Raw genomic sequence first — 26,584 nt, 5'->3', positions numbered from 1 at the left:
AGAAAAATAGGTAAATTGGACTTCATAAAACCCTCTGCACATCCAAAGACATTATCAAGGTGAAGGCAACCTAGAAAATGGAGGAAATTGTTGCAAATCATGTATCTGATAAGGGTCTAGTGTCCACAATATATAAAGAACTCTTACAACCAACAACAACAACAAAAAACAATTTAAAAAGGGGCAAGGGGGACTTCCCTAGTAGTCCAGTGGTTGAGAATCCACCTTCCAATGTAGAGGACGATTCCCGGTAGGGGAATTAAGATCCCACATGGGGTGGGACAACTAAGCCCACACACCACAACTAGAGAGAAGCCTGCATGCCACAACGAAGATGCTGTGCACCACAACACAGATTCTGTGTGCTGTAACTGAGGCTCAATGAAGCCAAATAAATAATTTTTTTTTAATGGGCAGAGGACCTGAATAGACATTTCTCCAAAGAAAACACACAAACAGCCAGCAAACATATGAATATCATTTGTCATGAGGGAAATACAGATCAAAACTACAGTGAGGTATCCCTTTACACTCACTAGGATAGCTTTAATTAAAAAACAAACAGAAAACTGCAAGCGTTAGCAAGGATATGGAGAAGTTGGAACTTTTGTACACTGTTGATGGGATCACAAAAAGGCTCAGTTACTGTAAAAAAAAAATTTGGTGGTTCTTCAAAAAGTTAAAAGAGAGAATTAACACATGACCCCACTCTCAGGTATATATCCAAAACTGAAAACAGATAATCAAGTACTTAACACACACGTTCATAGCAGCACTATTCACAATAGTAAAGATGTGGAGACAGCCCAAATGTCCATCAAAATATGAATGAATAAATAAATTTTGGCATATACAGAGAATGGGATACTATTCAGTCATGGAAAGGAATGAAGGACTGATACATGCTACAACGTGAATGAACTCCCAAGACACAGTGCCAAAAAGAGGCCAGATAGAAAATGTCTCATATTTTATTAGCCCATTTATATGAAATATCCAGCACAGATAAATCCACATAGATAAATGGAACAGAAATTGATGGCTGCAAGAGGCTGAAGAGAAAGGAAGATGGAAAACCCTGCTTAATGGGTAAGGAGTTTTACTCTGGAGCAATGGGAATGTTTTGAAACTAGACAGGGTTGGTAGTTGCACATGATATATAAACATCACTGAATTTTATACTTTACAAAGGTGAATTTTACACTTTACAAAGGTGAATTTTATGTCATGTGAACTTAACCCAATAAATTATTATTTTTAAAAAAGAAAAGGAAAAAAGCTGACCCCTACCCCATAAATGTGAAGGGAGGGTACTAAAACTTTTCCAGTGACTGGAAAGGATTCTGAGGAAAATTTCACTCACAAGAGGAAATCAGGTTTCAGTTAAGCTGAAGAGAAAAAGCAACACTATGAAAAAGTCAGAGACTTCAAAACAAAACTTGAGCTCCACAAGATAAAAATGAAAGGGCCAACAGAAAAGAGGACAGAGCAGGCAAACAAGTAGATGGAAAGTGAAAAGAGACTGCTGGAAGGCAGACAGGAACAAGGGTGAACAGTCATGGATTGAAAAGGTAGCATTCTATTCTTAAAATGTATAGAACTGTTCTCTTCTAAGATGAAAAACATTTCAGTTCTTCAACTATCATAACCAGACTTAAATTTCTCACTGCCAATTCTAGCACAGTAGGAATGTTACTCTCTTGTTAGAAAATGTGACATTTATTCATAAGTTATTTTTAGATAACCCAAATTCCAAGCTGAAAAACCAAAGTTATTTCTGCAAAACTCTCAACATCCATCAAGGAAAATTCACTTTCCCCTAAACAATTTTAAGCTCAAGCTTAATTCAAGGCTTATGTTCTACATGACCTGGCCTGTGCAGCTTAAGTTCAAATAACACAACAGTTTAAAAATTATTCTAAATGATTTTAAAAGTTAACTACTGGTTTCCTAAGACCACAACAATGGTCTAATGACTAGTGCCAGTGACCAAACCATCTCCCTTTCAAAAAAGAGCACCCTTATAGCACTTAACAAAATACATTCCAGGAGCTGTTCACATGTCTGTCTTCCCTGCTACCTCTCACACCTCTCAAGCAAGGCTGGAATATTAGTATAGTTGTAGGTACTCAAATGTTAGATGCATGAATGGCTGGCTAGTGATAAAAATCCACTACATCAAAGATCAACATAAGGAATCAGTTAAGGCAAAAAACAAAAGTAATGTTGTAGGAACAGAACTAAAGTGGAGTTTTTGCTAATGAGTAGCTGAGTGACCTTTGGTAATCAATTATTTAACCACCTTCTCCAGGCATCAATTTCCTCAACTATAAAACAAGGGAGTTAACACAGACAAAGTTAAAGTCCCTCCTCAGCCACAAAATTCTATTATTCTATGATATCATGATAGTTTCAAAAAGTCAGCCAAAACTCTTGTTCTATGATATCATCCATGGTTTCCAAATGTTAGTCAAACTAAAGTTGAAAATTTAGTCAAGATACCCTTCTAGGTTCTGAGGACAGTATAGTATGTGAGCCAGAGGGAAAAAAAGACTAAATCATTTACTATGGCTGAAGCCACTAAATAGTCTGTATTTTAATCAATACTCAAATTAAATAAATACAGAGCTCTTGTTTCAAATTTTCCTAGTTTATGGAAACTAACAAACTGAAATGGATACAATAAAGTAATAATTTGTCCACCAGAAGCTCATAAATCTAGCTATAGTCAAATTATACCTAGAAAATTAGCTGAGGCCTAATATTTAACTACATCGTAAGAAGAGAATTTACGAATGTTACACTATAGGAAAGGGGCATCTTTTCTTCAACTCCTATCTAAGGATAGTAAGTAACAAAAACATAACCCTTAATCTCTAGCACTGTAACATAAAATATGAAGCATGCCCTGCCACAGTGCCAGAATGTTCTATCTGGTAAAATGTTACTCTGAAAAACAACTTATAATTGATTCCTGCACTATTTAAAGAAGAAAATTATGTTACCAAGCTCATGCACGCATTGCAAGCACAGCTCTACAGTAGAGGTGCAGTAATTTACTCACAGTCTGACATAACCACCTTTCAGTCTCTTTCATAGCCAATTTCTAACAGGAGCACACACACTTTCAGTCGCTACGCAGCCATTAGTAACTCAGACTTGGCTGTTACAGCCAGGGAATCAAAGACACAGCAGAGAATTCACAAACATTATTCCTCCCTGCAAGCAACTCCAAGTGCAAATTTGGAGTCCTATCCCAAAGTTACCTGATTTTTTTTCCCCCAGGCGAGTCACTCAGCTCTCTGCTAAAAGTTAGTTGCATGAGGACAGGGATCTTTATCTGTTTTATTTCACCAGAACATGTCAAGCTTCTAAAATAAGGGCTAGTGTAAACTCAGTAAGTAATTATTCAATGAGTGATAAATGTTGCTACCTAAGGCAATCAATCAAGCAGGTAATATCTAAATGACCCCTCTAACAGTCTATGATTTGAGTTTTTATCCAAAAACATACAAATCCCCCACCAATAACTAAAATAAATTATTCTGAGGATTATATGGCACTTTTATATACAGCAACTACGGTAACAGACCTCCTGTTATACACTGAAAAGTATCTCATACATGAGGAAACCAACACTCAGAAACATTAATTACCTGCCTGCCCACATATAACAGAAGGAGGAGATAGATTTAAAACTCAAATATGCAGATTTCAAATCCAATATTATCCCACACCATATTATCTACTACAAACCCACATTTTTGCACATGTGCATGCATGCACACATACACGTATCTTAGGACTTTTTCTTGAAATTTAACTTAACTATCTTAACAAATAATCCAGGGAGTTAAACAACTTTAGAAAAAATGCAAACAATCGAAAAGATAATCCTCAGACATTTCCACCTCTGGACGAGACAGAGTAACAGGACCAGATAAACTCTCTCGTCTGAAACAATAAAAAACAGACAAAATACATGAGTTCAGAAATGTAAAGACAGCTAGAGTATGCAGGACAAATTTCCAGAGAAGAGAGAGCTGCATAGAGAGAGAACTTCCAAGATCTGCAGAGGGCTGCCCCTCCAGCCTTTGATGAGTACTGATCAGAGCATGCGTAGGGAAGCTACACAGGACAGAGTGAAAATAAAAGGTTAATAGAGTGTAACACCATAGATTCTGGAATATCACCTATTCACATCTGCCAGACTGGAAAACCTCATGAGTCACAGGAGAAAGTACACAGAAAGGTCTTGACTCAGAAATACTTAGACCTACACTGAGCACTGCTCGTTTCCTATCTAACAAGTCTAAATACCAACACCTGAAAAGATCAAACTGTTTCCAAGTAACTTAACTGAGTACCAGAGTAAAACCTAAAAATATTTACAGAAATATAAAAATATCCAGGACCCAAGAGGATAAAATTCATAATGCCTGTATCTAGTCAAAAACTATCAGGCATGCAAAAGCAAAATAGATCAACTGAAACCAATGCAGAACTGGCAGATGTTAGATTCAGCTGACATTAAAACAACTACTATAACTGTACCCCCACAAAAAGTCAAGAAGAGGCACGGAAGACATAAAAACACCCACATCAAATTTCTAGAGATGAAAAAATACACTGGCTAGGGTTAACAGCAGATTAGCATTTCAGAAGATTAGAAATCTGTTTTCCAGCTTTTAATTACTTTGCCAGAATCTCTGTTGAATACTTTATATCCTTCAGCTGGAGTGTGGACCAGCAGTCTGCTGAGAGACAGCTACATGCCAAGCCACACGGTAGCCTTCGTGAAGCAGGGACACTAGAGAATATGATGGGTACAGTGATCACATGGTTTACATGTGGTACAGCGCCATGGAAGCCAAGATGGGGACATCTCACCCAGGCAGGGGGGTTCAAGGGAGAGAGGGTTGGGAAAATTAGGCAAGTTCAAAGGAAGCTATTATAACTAATTTATTTAAACTTCCATTCACCGAGTCCAATATCCTTTTGTATAATAACTAAGTGGGCAAAGGGAAATGATGAAAAGAATGATGACTCCAGTAAGTCACAAGATGGTGAATTCAAAAAAAAAAGTACGATTCATTCACTTACTCATTCACTGAACTTTAACTGAACAGCGACTACATGCCAGGTACTGTTTCAGATGCTGGTGATATAGAGTAAAACAACATAAAAGGGTCTCTACTCAAACAGAATTAACTTTCCTACAGAGGGAGAGAGAAACAACAAGGGTCAAAGTGTTAGTCTCTCAGTCGTGTCTGACTCTTTGGGACCCCTTGGGCTGTAGCTCACAGGCTCCTCTGTCCATGGAATTCTCCGGGCAAGAATATTGGAATGTGTAGTCCCTTCTCTACAGGATCTTCCTGACCCAGGGATGAAATCCAGGTCTCTGGCACTGCAAGCAGATTCTTTCCCATCTGAGCCACCAGAGAATCCCACCTAAAAGAAAACGGAGTGCCAGAACAGAGTGGCACTGAGGGTCAACCCCAGGAAGGCAAGGCTCTCTGAGGAAGTAACACTAAGCTGGGATCCAGAAGGCTCCAGTCTCGAAAAGATCTGAGGTAAGTACACGAGGCACAGCTGTAGTTGAATGCAGACCCGAGGGTGAGGACAGCTTGACACCAAGGGGACTAAAGAGTGGTGAGGTGGGGAACAGCGACAAGGGAAGAAACAGGTGGCAGGCAAGAGTCTCTATAAACATTAATTTATAAAGCAGGAAGACTGAAGCCTAGATATATGATCTTTATGAATCATTGTTAATTTCTTAGGTGTGATCTTGGTTATTAAAAATTTTTAGAGAGTCCTTATCTTTTAGACACACACACCAAAAAATATTTTATGCAATTTTCTGAGTTTGCTTCAAAATAATCCAAGCAGAAGATGGGGGAAAGTGATGACAAGGGAGTGGACTGGGAGTGGAGAAGTACAGACCAAACAAAACTGGCCATGAGTTGATAATTGTTGAAACTGGATAATGTATACATACGTAGAGGTTCATTATACTAGTCTGTCTACTCCTGAATGTTTGAAATTCTCCATAATAAATACATTTTTTAAAAGCAAACTTACTTAAAATATAAGTAAAGGTATTAATAAACATAAATGCTCCCTTCACAGGGGAATTTTCAGGGCTACAAAATTATTCTGTATGATACTGCAGTGGATGCATTTGTCAAAAGCCATGTAATTACAACAGAATAAGCTTAATGTCTGCAAACTTTTTACAAATTCAGGGGACAGGAGGAGTTGGATAAAGGTAGTCAAAAAGCACAAACTTCCAGTTATAAGATAAATAAGTACTAGGGGTAAAATATATAACATGATAATTAACACTGCTATATGCTATATATGAATGCTGTTAAGTGAGTAAATTGAAGAATTCTCACCACAAGGAAAAAAAACTTTTTTTCTATTTCTTTAATATTGCATCTACATGAGATAATGGTGTTCACTGAACTTACTATGGTAATCATTTCATGATGTATGTAAGTCAAATCATTATGTTGGCCACGTTTAACTTACAGTGCTGTATGTCAATTATATCTCAATAAAATTGGAAGAAAAAAAATCACATAGTAGGTCAGAGAATCTTAAGATGATATATGGAAGGCTACTCCGTTCCAGAAGCAGCTTTTAAGGGATTCAGATGTACCAATAAGCTTTCATCAAAAGGTCCTACAAAATCCTCAAAGTCTAAGAACCCCGATCATAGTGCACAAAACTTGGTATATACGGGATCCATACCCTTGTCTAGGAAAAGGCTCTAATGTTTTCACAAAATAAGTTGAGAACCACTGATATTTCCCTTGACAGCAACTTCCTAGCTGAATAGCGAGTTTCCCTTGTTTTTAAACCTAATGCCATTTTGGCCTTCCCTGCAAGGACATTACTACACAGCCATTACCGTAAATAAGTTACCACCAGTGAATTTTACAATTCTGAAAGAAAGTTATGACAGATAACCAAAAAACAAGAAAGGTGACAAATTATGTCTAAGTCTCCTTTACAATTTCACCTTGTTAAAATACTGTATTTTATTTAGTCTAAATGCACCGTTATTTTTTGTGCCATTAAGAAAGAAAAAAGGCTGTCAATTACGTGATGACTCACCACTGATTGTAAAATGATTCCAATTTCAGAGATGTTCAAATGTGAAAAAGCCATACAACTTATCATTCATGAGACATGCTGTTCAAAAACTTCATTGGCTGGACCCCATCTCAGATCTCCTAAGCAAATCGCTCAGAGTAGGTCTTTGGATCTGTATTTTGTTTAAGCCCCTCAGATGACTCTGGTTAGATAGACTATGTAAATTGTTAACTTGCAGAGGCAGCACAGTAGAGAAAACACGCACTTTAGAGTCATACAGCCCCAGACATCTCTGTGACCTCCAGCAAACTGTGTAAAATTTCCCAGAGTCTCAGCTTTATCTATTAAAAAATGCCAATGCCATCTACTGCCAATGATTGATAAATAAAAGAAAGCGAAACAGATGACACAGAGCAAGACATATTTATAAAAGAACATGTTCATTATTTATGAACAAGATACAACATATTCGTCTTAAGAACAAGAATGGGACCTCTGAAATTACTTTTCAGAAACAGTCTGCCATTCAGCACTGTTACTTGCTGGACACAGTTGAGAATTTTCAGTAAGCGATTTATTATGTAATCCAGCAATACACACATTTGTTTTGGCACACCACATTTTCAGAGGTCCTACATAAATGAAAGTTGTTTAATAACATCTTGATTAGAAAATATTATACTTGATATACATCAACAATAACAGAAAAAAAACATACTTTTAAGCGTAATACAATTTCAGAGTAGGCAATGGCTCTATTTCATGTCAAGTTTTTGTTTTGTTTTAGTATATATAGCTGGCAGGTTTTTTCAGAACACTGGCATAAGTGTGTTAAAACCCCAAAAGTAGTGATGTGGAACTTCTCAATTCAGGATGCTCAAAGAAATAAAAAACAACCCACATTTCATTTGTTTCTAAAGTGACCCTTAAAGTCCAAACAGTATTTCAGGCAGCACCTTCAGAACAGACGAGTCACTCAGGATGTGACTCATAGGAGACACGTTTAGCCATAACTGGACAGTTCTCCCACATGTGTAGAATGAAGACCGAAAAAAAAAATTCAAAACCCACAACTGCACAATGTCTCAATCTTGCTCTCCCAATGAAGAACACATGGATTCAAATTAACACTGTATCTTTACCACCAACCCCACCCAAAACATCCAGGCTTAAGAGCATGCTGCAGGGTGTTACCCCACCTCCACCAGCACCCACCTCTTCAAGAGTCTGAGCAGCGGCAGGACAGGCCCCACACCAGCAGAGAGGGCACCCTCACTGCTCTCCCACCCCAAACACTTGGCTTGAGGTTGAAAAAGAAGAGAGGTGCTGGGAGAAAAACGGCTCATATCATTTCTTTTCCTTCAACTATTTTCAATAAAGCTGCCCAAATATGAAACTTTGACTTCTCTCTGCCTCCTCCCTTTTCGTTAGCCCTCTGTTCTCCCCAACTAAGTCTTCTCCAAACTCCCTGCAAATTCCTCATAAACCCATCCCACACCCTCAACTGCCCTATCTGATCCCCTAGTGGCTCAGATGGTAAAGAATCTACCTGCAACGTGGGAAACCTGTGTTCAACCCCTGGGTTGGGAAGATCCCCTGGAGGAGGGCAAGGCTACCCACTCCAGTATTCTTGCCTGGAGAACGCCCATGGACAGAGGAGCCTGGCAGGCTACAATCCGTGGGGTGGCAAAGAGTCAGACACGACTGAGCGACTCAGCACAGCACAAGGCTAACTCTGTTCCATTCCCCTGATCCATCTTTTCAGTCTGCAGCCACCCTTCTACTGCGGCCGAACTTGTCTTCTCAAAACCCTTCTGTGTACTCTCCCTTCCTAAATTCAACAGTTTCGCATTACCTATAAAATAAAATTCAAATTCCTAATCTAATTTCAACCTACCTCTCAGCTTTATATTCTGCCACTCCCTGGTTTTGCCAAATATTCTCATCTTAGCCACATTAAATTGTTCCTACTCCTTGATTTCACACATACCTGCTTCCACACATCTATGGCTTTGTGCTATTTTCTCTGCCTGACATGAAATGCTCCTCTTCTCTTTCAAGTTCATCTTTGGAGATGAAACTCAAATGTCCCCTTTCCTAGAAAAAAAAAAACCTTCCCTAAATCCCCTAAGACCCTCCACCCTTCTATAGTCAAAAGCAATCATTCCCACAACAACTTACATCAATCAGCAGTATAACTCTTATCTTAGAGTTGCAGCTACAACTGGTAGTCTCTCCTATGAAATTATGAGTTCCTTAACAGAAGGAATTTAATAACTTTGAATTGCCTTTTTCTACCACAGTATGTGGTACTTGGTTAGGCTTCAAAAATTTTTACTGGACTGATTCGAGAAGCAATGATCTCAACTAGTATTAAAGTGATTTTAAATAAGATGTTAACAATGCTTAACTCTTCCAGAGGGTACTTTATTTTAAGGGAGAGGCAGTTATCCAGAGTGAATTCCTAATTGGTGGGAGGCAGAGTCTATTCTCTGAAGTCCCCCAGACTCCTACAGATGCCCTACCACCAGCATCTATGCTATCACGACCAGTTTATACCATACCCCTCATCCAGCAGCAATTTTCTCCCACACCCCAGCACTGGCCCAGCCACAGACAATTTTCACCAGTTCTGGACTTCCAGGGAACTCAACTATAAGAATTACCAATTAGACAGTAAACAGGAGAGAACGTGGATAATAGTGAAGACAAATGAGCACATGTGGCAGCAGGCTTGTCAACTCTACTCCTTAAGAATTTCAGTTAATCACAGCTCTTCCAGAGCTGACAAAGTGGCAATATAGATTCTGGACTGAGTTAAGACCTGGCCCTCTACTCACTGCCCAAAGGGCCCCAAATCAGAGTCCTCATTAGTAAAATGGGGAATCGAATGCCAACATGGCAGCCGACGCAAGGCCTGAGGCAAACAAAGGGATTCCACATAAAGCTTCTGAGGCTTTTGGAGTCTCTATACCGACAGACTTCCATCAGGACTGCATGCCCTACCACCAGGCAATGAGCTGGTTACATACTTCCTTCAAATCTGTAACAATACACACCCAAAACAGGGGTTATTTTGTACCTGACACAAGGAAAAGATTGCAACATGTCAGCAGCACTCTATAAAGTGTCAACCATTACTGTAACCACCACCACTACTCTTCCTAATGTTGTTATTACCAAAAAACTACACATCACCAGCTCTTCAACAGTCAAAGCCCAACCCTGACTGTCATTTACACACTGTGATCGCTAGCCTTTAACCCCATCTTCCTAGGACTCCTCTAAAATGACAGTAATGAAATCACAAAGATATTAAACCACAAAGGGAAAGTCGACAACACCACATCAGATATTTCAACAAACTTTTGCATGATGTGCTCCTGTGTGCTTATTTAGTTGTGTTCTACTATTTGAGACCCCATATGCAAGATCGGACACGACTGAAGGAGTGGTCAGTGCTTCTCAGGACCCCTGGAGGGACTCAGCCCTGGATGCACCAAGGGCCACCAAAGGCCAGCCTGAGGCTCTAGCCTGTCAAAGGGGGAGCTGCTGATGAGGGGCATTCAAAGCTGTTGGGCCCCCAGGTCTGGCAGTTAACCCAAAGTTTTTCTCTGAAGAAACTGAACCACAGAGACAAGGGAGCTGTAAACAGGAGAAGTCAAAGCTTACAGTCTGAATAACGGCACCCTCCATCTCTCCCCTTTGGACCAGATAGTCCAAAACCAGGCAGCTGATGTATCACCAAGCACATCTGATGCAGCAGACAGGATGTGTCGTCTCTGCAGACAATGACCAGTCCTAAAGAAGAGGTGAAGGTGCTGATACATGGGAGGAGGCTCCCCGTGAAAAGTCCACTCGCACCCCATGGGAGGCCAGGAGACCTCTCACACACATACACACAAGCTTGCTCTCCCCTAATCAACTTTTCAGAATCTCACTCTTAATTACAGACATGGAAGGATAAACAGATGTAATTTAAATGAACAGAAAAAGAACTCTGAAATAAACAGACACATTGGAGGAAGCAGAAGAAATATTTTTAAAATAATAAACATACAGAAAAAAATTAAAAACAACATGACTGAAAGACGAAGATAATATATCCATAAAATTAGACTAAAATGAAATTGAAACAGGGAACAGAAGTTCTAAAATTTAAAATCATCATTAAAATTTTAAAAATACAACAGCTTAGAAGACAAAATTGAGAAAATGTCCCCCTCCTTCCACCTCCAAATATAAAGATATAAATAAGAAGCAACATAAGTTAAGGGTATCTGAAGATCAATTCCAGGAGATTCAATAACCAAACCAATAGACGTTTCAGAAACAAACAAAAAGTGATGGACAGAAAATTATCAGAAGTAACAGGCATTCTTTAAAGCTGAAGGATATGAGTCTCTAGATTGAAAGGGCTCACTAAGACAAGAGGAACCACAGACAGGAGAAGGGGCCACAGAGAAGCTTATAAAATTACATAATTTCTTAAAGACAAAGACCGTAAGTTCAAAAAACAAGGGAAAAAAGCATCAGAACGCCTTTGGATTTTTCATCAGAAACCCTTAAAGCCAGGTAACTGTGAAAAATGCCACCAAAAGTAGCAAAAATATATGCATTTTTTTCTGTCTAATATGTAAATTCTGTCAAATCACCTAAAAGCACCAGGATAGGATAGACATCTCCAGACATACAAGGCCTGAAATAATTTACCTCCCATGCAACTCTTCTCAGGAAGCTACTGAGGATACACTTTAACAAAATGAAGCAAACCAAAAAAAAGAAAAGGCAGGAGATCCAGGGAACAGAGGAAAAGGGGACAGAATCTGCAGAGAAAACAAGCCTACTGTTTTCTCCCTCCAAAACAAGGATTCTCCAAGAGGAAAACAAGTGGAACTGATAGGTGACTTGATGTGTTACTTGAAAAAAAATATCCAAAGGCATTTAATATATTTCTTGAAGTGTATGAGAGAATGTAGCCATAGACACAGAATAGACTAATCAAAAAGTTTAAGTCTCTTATTTGTTCCAGGGGAAAAAAAAGCGTTTTGAAAAGAAAACATAACCATTTATGGGTCACCACTTAACTCAGAAGTGAATTTATATTTACGTGTGTGTGTATACATACAATAATGTATAATAAACATTTATAATATAAATATATACACAATAATGTAAATACAGACTGATGGTTTTACTAAAAATGATGTAACTAAACACGGGGGTTTGGGCATGAGAAGAGGGCAACTGCTCAGTTATTATACTAGGATATCTACACTGATTTCAAAATATGAAAAGTGAAAAAAAACAGGGGAAAAAAAAGAGCTAGCCTGGGAAAGCAGCTTCCACTGGAAAGTAGGGCCTGGAAGATGAAAGGCCAAAAGCAGAAAACTATTGCTTTTTTAGGTCTTTTAGCATTAATGATTTTTTTAAAACTATGTGCATGTGTGAACTGCATTTAAAAAAAAAACTTATTCTCAAGTCAAAAACAATTAGTCAATTTATGAAGTCACTACCAACTTCATTTATAAGTTTCACACTTGGCAATGCAAAATCATTGTCTTAGAAATATTATAAAGTGATGGTTAGTTTTTCAAATTAGTTTCTCAAATTTAGAAGGCACTTAAACCATAATGATACAAAAACATGACAAAAGCAGTCTTAATAAGAGTTCCTACGGGAAACTGCATTCTGAGAACTCAGTTCGCCTGGTACACATCAGCCCCACCCACTTGCTCTATCCCAGCCAGGAGTAGCCAAGGAATACTTTCAAGTTAGAATAGAAGAATAGATAAAGGAAGAAGAGGACCTGGATCTGTGCAGGATGGAGAGTCAAGTTGACTCTAACAGGTCAACTCTTTCTGTATTAAAGAAAATACTACAGGTCTCCCCTGTCCCAGAGGTGACTGAGGTTTTGATCAGCAAGGAAATTCTCCTTTCTTCCCAATGGCTCATTCCTGGGCATAAATTGGATGTTTATCAATCAGGTAACAAATACAATATTTCAAGTATAAATTAGCAATTATTCTTTTCCACCACACCATAATCAAACTTCTATTATAAATATCTTCATTTCATTTGATGAAACTTTGTGGTCTATGTCAACACTACGTTTGATTAAAAAAAAATTATTAAATGCGTGGCCTTGACCAAGTTACTTCAAAGTCTCACTTTCTTCATCTTTAAAATGAGAATAATAATATTCACCTCACTGGGTCACAAGAAAATTAAAGAAAATAACGTGTATAAAACATGGAGGACCAAGTATATGGCGGGCACTCCATGTCAGACTCCGGTTGTCCCCTGTCCCTTTGCTCAATCCAGTTCAGCTGCTCAGTCAAGTCTGACTCCTCGGGTCCCCGTGACTGCAGCATGCCAAGCTTCCCTGTCCTTCTCCCAGAGATGATTTCTTACATATAAACAAAGCCACAAATTATATACACATTTTTAACCAAAAAATCTTTACAAAATCATGCACAATATAGTATTTTTTAAATGAACTAATTACTATCTTTAAAATATTATTTAATTAATGTGATGGGTTAATTTATAAACACTATTTTTCCTAAACCTGAGTCTTGTTTCAAGCACTAATCCAATTTGCAATTTTCATTCAGCTAAACTAAATTCCGCTAATTCTGCTAGACTGCAAAGAGGATTTAGAATGGCAGGACATTACAAAAACACAGCATTCTTCTTTGGTTAAAGACTACAAACCCATATATGCAACAATGTCTAAACAATCTGCTTAAAAGCAATTCCATTTTAACACTAAGTCGACTTCAACAGGCTTCAAGAAAGTCTTATGACTTTAAAAAAAAACAGGATAAAATGACAGATAAAAGAATAACTTTTCCCATCAAACACTCAGACGTCCCACAAGTCTGAGATGAAATAAAGATGGAAAAAAAAACAAACTGTGGCTCTTTGGCCCATAATACACAAAAGAAAGTGAATGTCTAGGTATCTGAAAGTACCAAAGACTTCCTATTTGGGGCCATTTCTCTTAGACCTTCTTCTAAGGGGTTACCTTCCAGAATCCACAAAGTCATATTTTTCAAATTAATTCCCCAATAACAAAACTAATTAGGTAGAACAGAACCACCAGCTGACCCAAAGCCAAGTTCTCCTTTCCTTACAAGGTATTCAACGTATAAGAGTGGCCCAGAAATACAGGACCAGTCCAAACTCCAACATATCCAAGACAAAAACCAAAGTACTGAAGAAGCTAAAAGGTCTGGTACCTGGAGAGTCATTCACTATTATAAAATACGCTTATCGTCCCTGATCTGGAGACTGCCTCGAACAGGCAGCGCCCTTATAAACAATTTCTTTCATTTAAAGAAAATATAAATCTATGATTGCAGCAAAGTATCAGCACAGTAGTGTGGGCTCTACCAGGGCATCAAAATCACTGCGATACCTAAATAAAACGTGGATTTCGATAACTCAAAATCCAGGGCCCTAGAGCGACACGTATAGGGTCAAAGAAACTTGGAGCGGCGGGGAAGAGTGCCTCTAGGGAATAAGGCGAACGGCTGAAGAGGCTGTAAGCAGGCTGGAATGGAGTAGCTCGCCGGCGGCCGAGGGGTCCCCGGGTCTTCAGGCGGCGTGGGGAGTAGGCCGGAAGGCTGGCCCGGGGTGTGGGGGTGGGCAGCGACCACACCTCCCCGGCCAACACAGCAGGCAAAGGCCGGGGCCCAGAGGCGACCCTGGGAGCTGGGACCGACCCGCCCGCGGTCCAGAGCGCGCGGACTGGGCCGGAAGCACCCGGGCCCGGGCCGACCTGCCCGCCCTGGCGCAGGCGTCCCCACTCACCGATGAGCCGGCGCACCTCGTCCTCGCTCAGGTAGAGGCTCACGCTGGGCCCCGCGGCCGCGGGCGGCAGCGCCGGGAGCCGCGAGGCCGGGGCGGCAGCGGCGCCAGGCGTGGGCAGCAGCGGCAACAGCGCGAGCAGGAGCAGCAGCGGCGGCGGCGGGGCCTTCAGGCCGCGGGTCCCCGGGAGGCGGCCCTGGCCCGGCGGCCCCGGTCCCGCCGTCCCGCGCATGGCCACCGCCGCCGCCGCTGAGGAGAAGCGTGGGCCGCCTGCTGCGCCGCCGCCGCCCACCCCCGGCCCCGAGCCCCTCACAGCCCCGAGCCGGGGGCGGCCGCCCAGCTCATCGCGCCGCCGGCCCGTGGCAGCCGGCCGCCGCTTCAGACCGCCGGAGCGCGCCGCCGCCGCCGCCTCCTCCTCCTCGGCGGCATCCTCCGCTGCGGGGAGCGGGTCGCGGGGGCGCGCGCGCGCCGCCGCCGCCCTGAGAGCGCGCACGCACGCACCGCCTCCTCAGTGCGGGCCCCGAACCTCGCGAGGAACCCTTTGCTTTCCCAGTAGCATTGCCGGCCCAGGACTCTCCGCTAACCCTTTAAAGGAGCCAGCCCTCGTCCCACCTTGTCACCAGCCTGATGTTTGCTTGCCTATTGTCTGTAACACACACACACCCGCCCAGGATGGAGGGTCGTGGCAGGCAGGCCCAGGCCGCGCCTGCAGCCCACCGGGCTCCCAAATCCAGGGAATTGCGTGGATGCGGCCGCGGATTGCAAAAGAGAAACATGCTTTTCGTTTGGAGAGGAGATGGAGACAAATAGAAATCACCTTTTATCCTACCAACAGAGGTCAACATTAACATTTCTGTGTCTGTCTTCATGAGTATATACTATATACATTTACTTTCCAAGATCTTGTTCAGCAAACTTTTTAACCTTATTTCTACATGTGACAAATTTTTATTTTTTAGAATCATCCTGCATCTCTATAATCAACCTGCATTTGGGGTCATTAACATATGGTCCTTGCTGGACTTTGACAACCCCCCCCCCCCATATGAAATTGTGTGCAAAAGTGTGTGCTGTGTAGGCTTGAGCATACACAGAAGTGATATGGACATCTCCTCAATTGTTGTAGGGAGTCCTTGTCCCTCAAAGAGGTGAAGAATCACAGATACACCTCGTCTTTTTTAAAGGCGGTCCAGCGAGCTGGTGCACCTTGGGATGTACTGACGTGTCGCAGTGGAACCTGTTCCAGATGCTGCCTGTCTTCTGGAGGCTTCCAAGCATGCTTGCCGTTCTGGGTCACCTAGTCCCTGTAGGCAGGTCCCTGCCTTGACCCCTTGTACTTCCCACTAGTCCTGCGCCCCTACGAACAGCTGCTTCCCTCCAGTCCCAGCTTCAGCGAGCAGTTGCTGCACCAGTGGTGAGACCCTGAGAGGCTGCTATTTTTATCCTCTGGGGAGGGTGGGGGAAGTCCCAGAACTTGGTATTCTTCTCTATGGAGAGGGATGGATTCCAATTAAACTGGCCTTGATAAAGGGTTTCCCAGGTGGCCCTAGTGGTAAAGAACCCACCTACCAATGCAGTAGATGTGAGAGACATGGGTTCAGTTCCTGGGTTGGGAAGATCCCCTGGAAGAGGGCATGGCAGCTCACTCCAGTATTCTTGCCTGGAGAATCCCATGGACAGAGGAGCTGTGCAGGCTACAGTCCATAGGGTCGCACAGAGTTGGGCACCACTGAAGTGACTTTAGCATGCACGCACACGCATGGCCTCGATTTGTCAAGCCTCAGCTCCCCAGCACAGAATACTCTGCCCATGGAGGCTGGGCAGAGGGTGGGGGTTGAGGAGGAGTGCTCCACCAGAGAACATAAAACTGCAAAGGTCAGAAAAAATACTTCTCTTGGGGCAGCCACTGCTACCTGTTAGGGGACCAGGGCTATGTCAAGAAGAATGGTTTGGGGCTGGGAATGTTTTGTGTGAACAGGCTCTCAAATCAGATAGGCAATGTTTTCTTAATGGATGGCGTCTTCCCAGCATTTTTGAAAATGATTCACAATCCCCAGGTAAGGAAACTCCAGTTCTCAAGACAGTCTCCTCCTATCAGTGACTTCTTGAGGTAGGGTGTGACGTAAACAAAGCACAGAACTGTCTGGCAATCAGGCTTGGTGGGATTCTGGAACTTGACCTTGGGAAAATTACTTAAATTCACTGAGCCTCTGGTTTCCTCATTCATAAAATAGAAGTGATCATGCCACACTCACAGGGCTTTTACAGGATTTAATTGACCAAGATGTCAATAAAACACTTAAGCAGACACTGGAGTTGGTGGGTGTCACATCCATTGTTAGTGTTATTATAATTAATCTCTTCCCTCTAATGACCACTTCCTGGAAAGTTTCATCAACAGTTACCTTCAACTATTCAAACCAGGGATCCTCAAAACCATTCAGTGTAACACCACACCTACCCCAGAGCCAAGTTCAAGTCATTAATGGCAGGCATCACGCTTGGCCCTGGGACACCCGGGAGCTTCCTTGAGGATGTATTAGGTTGATGCAAAAGTAGTTGTGGTTTTGGATGGTGAATTTTAAACCATTATTACTAGACTCAAAAATAGCTTTACTAATCAAAATAGAAACCATCGCAATCAATACATTTTCGCCAATGAGAAATAAGTTTTTTATTCCTGTAGCATAAAAAATCTGTGCTTCAGGATTCAATGAACTCTTGGAAAGCATTTTCTGCCTCCTACTGGTTGTGGAAGCATTTTTCCTGCAAAAAGTTTCTGAGTTTCTTTAAGAAGTGGCAGTCGGATGGCAAGAAGTCAGGTGAATATGGCAGATGAGGCAAAACTTCACAGCCCAATCTGTTCAGCTTTTGAAGTATTGGCTGTGTGACAAGTGGTCGGGTGTTGTCCTGGCAAAAATTGGGCCCTTTCTTTGGACCAAAACCAATTGCAGGCGTTGCAGTTTTTGGTGCATCATATCGATTTGCTGGGCATATTTCTCAGATGTAATGGTTTTACCAGGATTCAGAAAACTGTAGTGGATCAGATATGGGCAGCAGACCACCAAACAGTGACCGTGACCTTTTTTCAGTGCAAGTTAGGCTTTGGGAAGTACTTTGGAACTTCTTCTCAGTCTAACTACTGAGCTGATATCACTGGTTGTCATATAAAATCCACTTTTCATTGCATGTCACAATCCGACTGAGAAATGGTTCATTGCTGTCGAGTAGGATAAGAGAAAACAACACTTCAAATCAACAATTTTTTTTTTTTTTTTGGTCAGCTCCTGAGGCACCCACTTATGGAGCTTTTTCAGCTTTCGAATTTGATTCTAATGCCAAATAACCATAGAATGGTTGACGTTGAGTTTTCAGCAACTTCTTTTGTAGTTGTAAGAGGATCAGCTTCCACGATGGCTCTCAATTAGTCTTTGTCAACTTCGGATGGCCAGGAAATCTCAAGGCTCTCGTCTCCTTTGCAAAACTTCCCGAACCACCACTGTACTCTTAAGTTCATTAACAGTTCTTAGGCCAAATGCAATGTTGATGTTGTGAGTTGTCTCCACTGCTTTATGACACATTTTGCACTTGAATAAAAAAAAAAGTCGAGTTTGCTTTTTGTTTAACATCATTTTTATAATCTAAAATAAATATAAAATAAACAGCAAGTAATGTCATTAGCAAAAAACATAAAGTGAGAAATGCACATTAAAATGATGTATCACATAACCCACATTTATTTAAGAATGTGTTCCATTATCAAATGGCAAATTCAACAATGCAAAACCACAATTACTTTTGCACCAACCTAATTTGATAAACATTTATTGCACATTTTCATCAGCGCAAGGAAGAAAAAGCTAGTGGTTGTCAAATTATGGTTCCCAAAACAGTAGTTTCCATCTTGGAAGGAGGGAAAATGCTAATCCCTCGGCCCCACCCCAAACTAACTGAAGAAACAACTTCAGAGCTAGCAACACAGAAAGACAAGGTATGTATATTTCACAGCAGCTGGAAGCACTGCTCTGTCCTACTGTGGAGCGGTTGACTTCTTAAACCTTCTTCTTCCATTTCGGTGTGAATAAGTCAAGTGTCACTGAGGTCCTCAGAGGGAAATATGAACATCCTCCTTTACACAAGTCATCAGCTCTCTCCATCACCTCCCAGTTTGGTGTATGTTCTTATAGCCCTTTCTCTAGACACTTAGCTACATATATTAGACACACAACTATATGCATGTGTGATTTCTTTTAGTTTTACAGAAATGGATTATTGTTGACACTATTTGCTTTCTTCCCTGGTCAAAATGAATTGAGGTCTTGAGGGTGCTTGCTTGACAGGACACAGAAGCATTTTAGTTGCAATGGTTATCGTTGTTGTTCAGTTGCCCATTTGTGTCTGACACTTTGTGACCCCATGGGCTGCAGAACACCAGGCCTCCCTGTCCCTCACCATCTCCAGGAGTTTGCCCAAGTTCATGTCCATTGCATTGGTGATGCCTTCCATGAATGTAATCTAGCATGCAATGGACAATGCTAGATTTCATAGATCTGGTGATGGATCACATATCCTTTTACGTGCAACTCTGTGCACATATTCAGAAGGGAAGATTCTCAGAAGTGGATGTGCTGAGTTAAAGGGAGTTACCTTTTAATGTTGATAGATTCCACTGAATTGCCCTCCAGAAGGCTTTACCAGTGTATACTTCCACCAGTGGCATAAATGAAAGAAACAACACAATATGTCAGGTTTTTTTTTTTAATGAGTTTATTCAGGATCAAAAAAGAATTTTTTAAATTTATTAATTAGTTTGTTAATTTTTGGCTTTCCTGGGTCTTTGTCATTGCAATGTCTTTCTCTAGTTGCGGGGAGCAGGTGCCACTCTTTCTTGTGCTGTGCGAGCTTCTCATTGCAGTGGCTTCTCTTGTGGAGCAGAGACTGTAGGCGCACGAGCTTCAGTAGTTGCAGCCTGCAGGCTCAGGAGTTGTGGTGCCCCAGCTGAGCTGCCCTGAGGCATGTAGAATCTTCCCGGATCACGGATTAAACCTGTATCCCCTGCACTGGCAGGCCAATTCTTATCCACTGTGCCATTAGGGAAGTCCTGTCAGGGTTTTTCATTTTGCTTTTGACAGGCTGGTGAAAGAAAAAATAACTCCTTTACTCTGGGTTTCCCTCATTACTGGTGAGGCTGAGAATTTTCTCATAGGTATTTGTCAACCATTCAGTTTACAGCTTTGGCCTGTTTTTCTAGTGGGTGATTTTCCTTTTTTGTTGACTTGTACGTATTTTCTTTTACTGAATCCCTTGTCATTTAACTTTATTTATGATGTCTTTTACTTAATTTGATTTTTTTATTTTTAATTTTAGATAATTCTCATAATGTATTCTTTTATGGCTTCTGCTTTTGCATCTTGCTTAAGAAAAACTCCACAATGAATAATTTTTGTGTTTTTTTTTAATGCTTTTGTACCCTCAAAAAAGTTAGACCCTTAATCTATCTGCATTAGGGTTCTCCAGAGAAATAGAATCAATAGGATATAAATAGCAATAAATAAGTAAATATATATATGTAGAGAGAGAGAGGAGAGATAAGAGGAGATTTATTATGGGAATTGGTTCACATGATTATGGAGTCCCGGGATCTGCTGTCTGCAAGCTGGCGACCCAAGAAAGCCTGCAGTGTAATTCACTCTGAATCCAAAGGCCTGAGAAAGGGTTGGGGGCAATAGTGTAATTTAAATCCCAGGCTGAAGCCTGAGAACCAGGAGAGCTAAAACAAATCAGAAAGGCAGAAGAAGATGGAAGAGGGATTCACCCTTCCTCCACCTTTCTGTTCCTTTCCAGCCCTAACTGAATTAGATGATGGACCCCTCACTGATGAAGATGGTCCTCTTTACTCAATCTACAGACTCAAATACTAATCTCTTCCAGAGACACCCTCACAGACATATCCAGAAATAATATGTGGCCAGCTGTCTGAGCATCCCTTATCCTAATCAAGTTGACACATAAAATTGACCATCACAAGTCCACTCCTTGTAAACTTGACACCCCTATACATCTCCTTAAACTATATTTAACCTCTAAATAAAAACAATAATGAGATCATAACTCTGCCAACATGATAAAACTATTCTACGTGCAACTGAAACACACTCATTTCTTCCCCAGAAGTGGAAATAAAATCCTTGAGTGATGTTTATTCTTCTCGTGATAACCTATAACTCAAATACTATGATGTAAATTAATAATACTGATGTAAGGTCAATACAGTAAGCCCCCTACATATGAACCTTCAAGTTTTGAACTTTCAAAGATGCGACTGAGCAGGTGCCAGCAAGGAACCAGAACCTGTGCCATTGACGTCAGGTGTGAGTGAAATTGCAGCTTGCCATCCAACTCCTGCTGTTGAAGAGTGTTCAGCTCTGCCATCCCCCACCTCCACTCCCTCCTCCAGTCAGTAACTCCTCTTGCCTGTTCACTCAATGCCTGACCTTGTATACCAGTTATTGTACTGTACTATTGCACTTTCCCAGATACTGTACTGTAAGATTAAAGTTGTTTTATTTTCTGTGTGTCTTTTGATATATTATTTGTGTGAAAAGTATTATAAACCTATTACAGTACAGTACTATATAACCAGCTGTGTTAGTTGGGTATTTGTTGGCTAACTTTGTTGGACTTATGAACAAATTGGACTTACAAATGCACTCTCAGAATGGAACTCATTCATATGTTGGGAACTTATTGCGTATCTTATGTTACATGATGAAGGGAATACAAGTGGAAAGAAAACAAAGATATCTGTGTAATATATGTGTATATACATATATTATATGTATACTATACATAACAAAATGAAATCTTTTCATAATTAAGTAGGCATTTGGAATAAATGGTTTCTATATGGAAAAAATAAATGTAACAAAATTTGTGATAATTATAGCCCTCATTTCTATAGCTGGCCCCATGATTGTAGCTGGGCATTTATAACTACCTTCTTCTACTACCCATTCTGTATTTCTTTGGCCTTCTGACAACACCTCAGCTGGCCATGGTTCTTTATCTGGTAGGGGGACCCAAACCTTCATTCCTAAAGGATCCGGTCATCACCAAGCTGGATCGGGTTGTCTGTTGGGTTGGATTGGGTTGTCACGGTCTTCCATTGCCCCTGATCACAGGGCAATGTAAACTAAGGGGACCCTCAGTGGTCTCCTGTATTCTGATATTCTTCCTTACCTGTCTTCTGTTTTCCATTATTGCTTTGAAAAGTCAGTTGTAACTCTCACTGCCACTTTAACACATTATCTGTCTGTTCTTTATGGCTGTTTAAGAGTTTTTTTAAGTGGTGTTCCAGTTTCACTGTGTGTGGGCTTGCTAAGTCACTTCAGTCATGTCAGACTCTTGATGACCCTGTGGACTGTAGCCCACCAGGCTCCTCTGTCCATGGGATTCTCTAGGCAAGAATACTGGAATGGGTTACCATGCCCTCATCCAGGGGATCTTTCCGACCCAGGGATCGAATCCACATCTCTTACGTCTCCTGTATTGGCAGGTGGGGTCTTTACCACTAGCACCACCTCGGAAGCCCACAGTTTCACTAGGATACATGTATATGTGGATATCTTTCCATTTATCTTGCTTGAAATTTATTGTGATTCCTAGATCTAATGTCCTTAAAAAATACCAGGAAATCCTCAGCTCCATTTCCTTTGTCATTCCTAGATGGGTAGATATTAATAGATAATATGCATTTTTCTGAATCAGTTGAGAATAGGTTGGAAACATCATGCCCCTTTACCCTTAAGTCCTTCATTGTGCATTTCCTAACAAGGACATTCTCTTATATAACCATAGTACAATTTTCAAAATACAGACATTAAACATTGATACAATGTTATTTTCTAATCCACAGTCCATATTCAAATTTTGTCATCTGTCTCAACAAAATCTTTATAACTGTTTTTTCCTGGTCCAGGATCCAATCCAGAATCACATACTACATTCACTTGTCATACCTTTTTGGTATCCTTATTCTGAAATGTTTCTCAATTTTTCTTTTGTGTGAATTTCTTGTGTTTTAATGTTCCTCAGTTGGTGTTGCCTGATATTTCTTCATGATTAGATTCAGGTTACACATTTTTGGCGGGAATATCACTGAACTAATGTATTCTCTGTACATCATATCAGAAGGCACATGATGTTGGTTATTGACTGTTTCACTATTCTTTTGCCTCTACTGGGTCTTTATTGCTGGATAGGCTTTTTTGTCTAGTTGCAGAGAGCGGGGGCTACCCTCTAGTTGCAGTGAGAGAGCCTCTCATTGTGGTGGCTTCTCTTGTTGCGAAGTCTTGGATCTAGGGTTCTTTGCCATCAGTAGTTGTGGCTCCCGGGCTCCAGAGCAAAGCTCAATAGTTGTGATGCACGAGCTTAGTTGCTCCACAGCACGTGAGATTTTCCCTGACCAGGGATCAAACCTGTGTCTTCTGCATTGGCAGGTGGATTCTTTACCACTGAACCCCCAGGGAAGCCCAACTGTCCCACTCTCAATTGTTAAAACCAATTGTATTAGTCAAAAACAGAACCAATAAGAAATAAATATAATATATAAACAGTGTATATATATATATATATACACTGTATATCATAAGTATACAGTATACACACACACACACACACACACATATATATAAAACTTTTATCACTTGGTTAATATATTGTCTGATACATTTCCTTTTTTGTAAAGTTACTGTTTTTCCCTTTGTGATTAATAAGGAATTTGAAGGAGACACTTTGAGACTGTGTAAACCTCTAGCTCTTCATCAAGCGTTTATTCACTAGTTTGATCATCCTGCCAATGGATGACTTTCTAAGTTTATTATACCTTCCTTATTTAGTCGGCACTCAACCCTAATGGAGACCTTTCCCTTGTCTCTTATTTATTTTTAAATTTTATGTATATCTGTGTGGATTCATATATCTGATGAGACTTGAGATTTGGCCAATGAAAGCCCATTCAGTTGGTTCCTTTGTACTTTCGTATGTCTCCACCGTTTGTTGAGCATTTTTATTTATTTATTTATTTTACTTTTCGGAAGAACAAAATATTTTTATCTCCTCTTGTACTTTTCTGTCCTCATCCTGAAGTCAGTCCATTTTTCTTAGGAGCCCCAGGTCCTTTTGTGGAGAATGGTATTCAGAAACCAAGATTGGAGATAAGTTAGGTATGCTTATTGCTACTGAGGTATAATTGGTTCTAGGCCCTCTGAGGAGACGGAGTAAATAAACATGTTTATGTATGTACATGCCTTCGTGTGTATGCATGCAAAAAAATCTGTAAAATCTACAAATTTGATTCTTTTCTTATACCGTTCCTTCCTCACCCCTATTTGTAACTCCCTTCTCTGACAGCGGGCTTCCCCGGTGGCTCAGATGGTAAAAAATCTTCCTGAAATGTAGGAGACCCGGGTTCAATCCCTGGGTCAGGAAGATCCCTTGGAGAAGGGAATGGTAACCCACTCCAGTATTCTTGCCTGCAGAATTCCATGGACAGAGGAGCCTGGTGGGCTACAGTCCATGGGGTTGCAAAGAGGGACATGACAGAGCGACTAAGGCATCTCTGACAGTAAGTAACCTGATTCCCATTAACCACAATGCATTTATTTGTTCAGTCCTTCCACAGGTAAGCAAACTCTTGGCCCTGCTTGTTAAAAGCTTAGCCCCAGAAACACCAATCTCCACCCCGACTCCCCACTCCCTAGACATGCCAGCCAAAGCACTGCCTCCATGAAGGGATAGGAGGTGAGGTCATGGGCTGGGCCCATGATATGCCATCTCTTACCTCTTGGGTACACTGGCCAGAATGCCTATCACTAATTCCCTTTTTATCTCTGTCTGTTGTATTTTTCAGTTCATCTTTTTCATTTAAAAATTACCATAAATTCAATTTTAATTTATAAATTCTCAAATGATTGCTTTTCTACTACAGCCAGTCTTTGTTTTTTGTTTAATAATAATAACAACAATAATTAAAGAACATCTAGTATCTTTTGAGCACTTATTATTAGCTGCTTAACCAAGTGAGTGTTTTGACATGGATTATTTCATGTAATTTTCACAACAATCCTATGACATTGCATGCATGCTCAGTAGATCAGTTGTGTCCAACTCTTTGGGACCCCATAGACTGTAACTCGCCAGGCTCCTTTGACCATGGGGTTTTTCAGGCAAGAATATTGGAGTGGGGTCCCATTTCCTTCTCCAGGGTATCTTCCCAATCCAGGAATGGAATCCATGTCTCTTGTGTCTCCTGCATTGGCAGGCGGATTCTTTACCAATGTGCCACGTGGGAATCCCTCCTATGACATTGGTATTTTATAGATTAGGAAACCTTGAGGCACAAGTTAAGTACTTTGGCCAATGCTGTCCACACACCTAGAAAGTGGTAGAGCTAGGAATTGATTTCAGGTAGTTTGATTCCTGATCTCATGTGCTTAGCCATTCTGAAGCAAGTGCTCATCTGCATTTAAGCTCTTCTCTTTGCTCTCAGTCTTTCCCTGACATCAGTCTTTCTTCTTGTTGAGTTTGCTGCTCTCTTTTAGGGTACTGGTTTTCCTCAGATAATGCCTGGTTCTTGACAGCTTTCTCTTCTTTGGGCTTATAAACCCGTGTTCTTGAGGCCCAGGTTCTGGGGAGGAAAGCGTGCCTCTGCTGAGAGTGTGGGGAGCCTCCAGCTTGCGTATCTTTTGCTACGAGGTCTCCATGAATGTCACCTGATGCCTGGACATCAGTCTGCCTTTTGGCTCCCTGCTCAGCACAAAAGGAGCTGACAGAACTTTCCACCAACCCTGTTGCTTCAAATGAAATATCCTTGTGGATACTGACCCAAAGGCCTCCCATTCCTTGGGTCTGTTGACTCTGGACTTTGATCTGCTGACCAACCATTCCCACCCCCAAAACAGGATTTTTCTGATTTTTCGCTGTGGTTTTCTCTAATCTTTTTTCTCTTGATTGGATAGCATCTGCTTTCTTTTTTTCTTACTTACTAGATTTATTATTTGTGACTGTGCTGAGTCTTCGTTGCTGCTTGTGGGCTTTCTCTAGATGCAGAGAGTGGGGGCCGCTCTTTGTTGTGGGGCCCAGGCTTCTCATTGTGGTGGCTTCTTTTCTTGCCAAGCAGGGACTCTAGGCAGGGCTTCAGTAGTTGCAGCACACAGGCGCAGTATTTGCCACACAGCCTGTGAAATCTTCCAGGAGCAGAGATCAAACTCTTGTCACCTGCACTGGCAGGTAGATTCTTAACCACAGGACCACCTGGGAAGCCTGATACCATCTGCTTTCTGTCTTTGCTCAAATTTCTCAATTTTTCTGATCCATGTAAAAGATATCAGTATTTCCATATGACAGAACCACCATAAGTGAAGCTTAAAAGCAAAAATCAAGTTAAGGAAAAATCTTTCCAGTTCTTATCCCAGTCAAAGGACTGACACTCATAACCTACAATTCAACAAAGCAGGTAAAGAAATGGATAATTCAAAGAAAAACATAAATAGTTTGGAAGTATATTAAAACACTTAAGCTCAGTCATAAATAAGAAAAATGCCAGTTAAAACTACATTGAGATACTATATTTTAACTTGTTAGATTAACCAGTCTTTACTAGTTTGAT

General features: G+C 41.0%; 1 protein-coding gene and 1 long non-coding RNA gene across 3 annotated transcripts in view; one reads left to right on the top strand and one right to left on the bottom strand.

Annotated features, from left to right (window-relative positions):
* The window catches only part of RYK (receptor like tyrosine kinase), a 106,825-nt gene extending 91,483 nt beyond the window's left edge, over positions 1-15,342 (bottom strand). The window contains 1 exon segment of the mRNA XM_070466723.1: positions 14,920-15,342. Coding sequence (XP_070322824.1) covers positions 14,920-15,148 — 229 coding nt within the window. The 5' untranslated portion in view covers positions 15,149-15,342.
* Positions 15,343-15,440: 98 nt separating this feature from the next.
* On the top strand, positions 15,441-21,491 carry LOC139034805 (uncharacterized). Of its 2 annotated transcripts, XR_011487357.1 has the most exons (3): positions 15,441-15,753; positions 16,101-16,330; positions 20,761-21,491. It is a non-coding gene; the product is annotated as an uncharacterized lncRNA (long non-coding RNA). The 2 variants fall into 2 exon arrangements; XR_011487356.1 differs by having other exon boundaries at positions 16,101-21,491.
* The last annotated feature ends 5,093 nt before the right edge of the window (positions 21,492-26,584 follow it).

The sequence above is a fragment of the Odocoileus virginianus genome, chromosome 4 (genome assembly GCF_023699985.2).
Source record: "Odocoileus virginianus isolate 20LAN1187 ecotype Illinois chromosome 4, Ovbor_1.2, whole genome shotgun sequence".
NCBI classification, from domain to species: Eukaryota; Metazoa; Chordata; class Mammalia; order Artiodactyla; family Cervidae; genus Odocoileus; species Odocoileus virginianus.
Note: the sequence above shows the minus strand (reverse complement) of the source record. Positions and strands in the feature narration are given on the sequence as shown.